General features: G+C 34.7%; 1 protein-coding gene across 1 annotated transcript in view; it reads left to right on the forward strand.

Annotated features, from left to right (window-relative positions):
- Positions 1–1441: 1441 nt before the first annotated feature.
- Positions 1442–4378, forward strand: part of LOC107738426 (SLIT-ROBO Rho GTPase-activating protein 1-like) — a 63392-nt gene continuing 60455 nt past the window's right edge. The window contains exon 1 of the mRNA XM_016550194.1: positions 1442–1684. Coding sequence (XP_016405680.1) covers positions 1442–1684 — 243 coding nt within the window. The remainder of the gene's footprint in view (positions 1685–4378) is intronic.

Here is a 4378-nt window from a genome sequence, read left to right on the forward strand (position 1 = left end):
AACAAGCCGGTTACTCCAAGGAATGTCTGTAATCTGAGAAATTTGAGGATTTAGTTTGTTTCCCGTGTTTGTAGAACAATGTTAAGGTTAAAAGGTTTATCAGCTCAGCTGTTGCGGATGCATGTTTTTTTCAGAACTTCCATTGGATGTCATCAGGACGCAGACCTTCACCTGCAGTGATGAAATGCTTTGCCTGTTTTGCAGGGAGAGTTAAAATGGAAAACGGAGCTGAAAAAAAAGTGCTTCCTTACTTACATCCAAATCTCTGTCAACTGCAAATGTCACCTCCTCCTCAAATGCAACATTTTCTGTAAAAACATTTTCTCTGTTTTTTGTGTGTGAGGCATTGCTATTACTATTGCTCATATTTTGGAGTCTGTTCTAGAATGTAAGATTTTCTCCATGTTGCACGGGCATTTTATGTCTTTATTCTTTTGGAAAAACAAAGATCTGGTAGGAGACACAAAGAACTAGATGAGGGAGAATTTTGAATAGAGGAAAACGATACAATTTGATTGCAGATTAAAAGTATTAGATACATTTAATATTGTGATTTTGCTCTAGTATTTATCTTGTTAGGCTGATAACTTTCTTATCAGTAGAAAGATGATGAAACTGTAAGATTGTGAAATAATATTCTAATTTAAAATGGTTTTGTATTTTATTCTATTTTAAAATGTAATTTATTCCCGTGATGGCAGAGCTGAATTTTCAGCATCATTACTCTGGTCTTCAGTGGCACATTATCCTTTTCATTTTAATCATTTTAATATAATGCTTTGTTGCTCAAGAAACATCTTATCAACATTGAAAATGGTTGTGCTGCTTTATAATTTTTGTGGAAGTCTTTGTTTCAAAATTATTTGATAAATAGAAAGTTAAAAATAACAGCATTTATTTGAAATGGAAGTCTTTTGCACTATAAACTTAATGTCTTTACTGTCACTTTTGATCAGTTTAAGGTGAATAAAAGTGTTAATTTCTTTAAAAATTAACCTTACTGGCCCCAACATTTTGAACAGTATTGAACTTATTTCTTAAGTAGCTAAATAACAGTTGGTCTGTTAATATCACAAAATGAAGTCACATTCGAATTGTTTTTTTTCTATTGTCCTCATAAAAAAGAATAAAAATAAATAAAGATACAGTGTTTGTCATATTGCAGGTACTTTATGGTCTGATTCTGGAGAGAGTTCTGACCCAGAAACGTACTGAATGTCCCATATTTCCCAGAAACACTTATGTTTCACCTTGATTTTAAGTCTGAATCTTGGTTCTGTTGCTGTGCAATAACGCTACAAAGTATCCACAGATCATGCATGCTTAAATAGAGGGATGTTAATGTGTGTGATCCACGTGAATGGCTCTTACAGCGTCCTGATGGGTGCAGGGAAGATGGATCTGTCTGTGGTTTTGTCCAGTTCATGAGTTAAGTGCACAGATGGTCCTGACAGCTCGCAGACGGGAGCCTTTCATTATGTTTGATCAGTGTCTCTTTCTCGGTTTCTCTCTCACATGCAGGAAAGACCAGAATCTCCTGTCTCCGGTGAACTGCTGGTACCTGTTGCTGAACCAGGTTCGACGGGAGAGCAAAGACCATGCGACACTGAGTGACATTTATCTGAACAACGTCATCATGCGCTTCATGCAGATTAGTGAAGACTCCACGCGTCTTGTCAAAAAGGTCAGAACTGTTTTCGATTACATTTCCAAGATGTGCTGTCTCTAAATGTCCCGTCAGAAGAGTCTCAAAATAAATGTTTTAACTCCTGAAACCAAGTTGATTTGTATTTATAATAAAAAGTGTGTATTGCATTGCGCGTAAAATGTGCATTTAAGGAAAATTCATTGCCAATTCTAAATTGGCAGACATAATCTCTTGTAAAAAATAAAAATTGATAATCTAGCAGAAGATATACTATACTGTTCAAAAGTTTGGGGTCAGTATTTATTTTTTTATTCAGAAAGGGAACATTAAGCTGATCTAAAGTGACAGTAATGTCATTTATAATGTTGGAAAAAAAGCTTTTGTTTTAACCTTTCTATTTATCACATAATTTTTTGGGGGAAAGTAGCACAGTTTCCACAAAAATGTTTTCAAAATTGTTAAGTAATGTTTCTGCAATCACAGGAATAAATTACATTTTAAAATATATTAAAATAGAAAAATTATTTTAAATGGTAATAATTATGTTATTACCATTTTACTGTATTTTTGAGCAAATAAATGCAGCCTTGGTGAGCATAAGAGACTTCTTTCAAAAACAAAAAAATCTTACCGACCACAAACTTTTGAGCATTAGTGTAGATGAATGATTATACTTTGTGAAACACAACTGATTTTCATGGAATTGGGGTTTAAAAAACCTCTGCTTTAAAGAAATGTTCATGGGTCTAAAACAAGCTAAAATGGCATTTGACAAACTTTTCAATTGTCATTAAATTTTTTTTTGGTTTGTTTGTTTTATATCCATTGTAGTTGCATTATAGTATTTTTTCACACACACACACACACACACACACACAAAAGACAGGTCAACATTATTTTCTGTGGTGATCAACATTTTGCCATAAGTGCAGGTGATTAAATTGTACTAAACTTGAAGTATTCTTTAAGATTCACATGATATAAAATGCCCTGCCATTCTGGGGAATAACAACCTGGCATTAATCAAGACACTTCGCTTTTACGTCATAAGATGTGCAGCTATTTTTATCTGTGTAATGGCAAAAAAAAGCTCTTTGTTGAGCTAGATATCCACTTCCTTTTTTCCCTCTGTCTTGCATTGTTTCACTGTCATTCCTCTTTCCTTTTTTAGTTATTCTTCTATTCTGAAAGCTATTTTTATTCCTTTGCATTTTATATTACTTTCATGCAGTTCCTGTTATATTTCTGGATGGTGGACTCTAAAAACAACTTAACAACAAATGTAAGCTGTTCTTAAAGCAATTGTTCACCCAATCAATGGAAATTCTGTCTTCGTTTACTCACCTTCCTGTCGTTCCAAATTTGTATGACTTACTATCTTCTGTGGAACACAAAAGAAGATATTTATAAAAACGGACATTATATTGTCCATATAATGAATGTCAGTGGGGTCAAAAGTTGTTTTGGTCTCCACTGGTCATCACTTTATGGACACAAAAACATTTTTTTCATGATATCTTCCAAAGAAGAAACAAACTCATACATTTAGAACAACATGAGATGATTAAATGACAGAATATCCATTTTTGGGTGAACTATCCCTTTAAATAAGTGAAATACTACATCTCAGACTTCTGTGCTGCAATATAGGAGTGTATAAACCATTTTGTGAACATTTGGGTGTATAGTTCTTCAAATGCAACCTCTGTGTTGCTGTTGCTGTATAAAGAGGACTTAAGAGACTTTTAAAGTGTACCTGTGTGCAATTAGGTCTGGCCTAACCAATATGTGAAGTTTTGTGTGGTTCAGGGTTGTTTGTGTGCCTGTATTCACTCGTCAGATTTACGATGTGGGTCCGGCCATGCGGAACCTCTGCTTCTGGGCTGTGGTTCTGTTCTGAGAAGTTCCTAAAGCCCGAGCTCTAATCATGGGCTCCTGCCTGTTGTTTGATGTCTGTGGCCCCGTGACCGAGACGATGTGGCGGTCCCTTCAACGCAGGCCACAGAAGGGGGACAACTCCCAAACAGATTATGTGCTGCCATGCATGCGAGTCATATGAGACGACCACAACAGCAAATTACAAGGCTGGAATGTAGGAGGTAAAAGTTTGGTCTCAAACAAGGGTTATTCAAAGGGCTTTGACCAGCAGCTCTGACCGGCTGTGAGATGGTTAAAGGGATAGTGAAAGGGAAAAATTACTGTTCTGTCATTATTTACTCACCATGTTGTTCATAACCAGCATGAGTTTCTTTCTTCCATAGAACACAACTCTTTTTAAATATAACAAAAGTTTTTAGAACTGAATCTCAGAAAAGTTCAAAAAGCACCATAAATATATCATAAAAATGGTGTAAATGACTCATGCTCTTCATCAATGGTTCTCAACCTCTTGGATTCTCAAGGCCCCCCATTTTCCACAACAATGTTCAAATACCCCATAATTAAGGATCATTTTGTACTTTTTTATTTCTTCTCATAACTTGGCTTAACTAGAAAAATGTGTATTCATTATAAAAATGCCCATGCCAAATGCCAGTTTTAGAATTTTATTAATTGACAGGACTTTTCTAGGTCTAGAAATCCATCCCCTCTCTATTTTTCACAACAATGTTCAAATAATATTCAAAACCTTCCTTACTATTCCACTTATTCGTGATTTACTGGTTAATGATTAAGGATAATTATGAATAGAGTGTGTGTGTGTATATATATATATATATATATATATAT

The sequence above is a fragment of the Sinocyclocheilus rhinocerous genome, unplaced genomic scaffold (assembly GCF_001515625.1).
Source record: "Sinocyclocheilus rhinocerous isolate Xijiao unplaced genomic scaffold, SAMN03320098_v1.1 scaffold975, whole genome shotgun sequence".
NCBI classification, from domain to species: Eukaryota; Metazoa; Chordata; class Actinopteri; order Cypriniformes; family Cyprinidae; genus Sinocyclocheilus; species Sinocyclocheilus rhinocerous.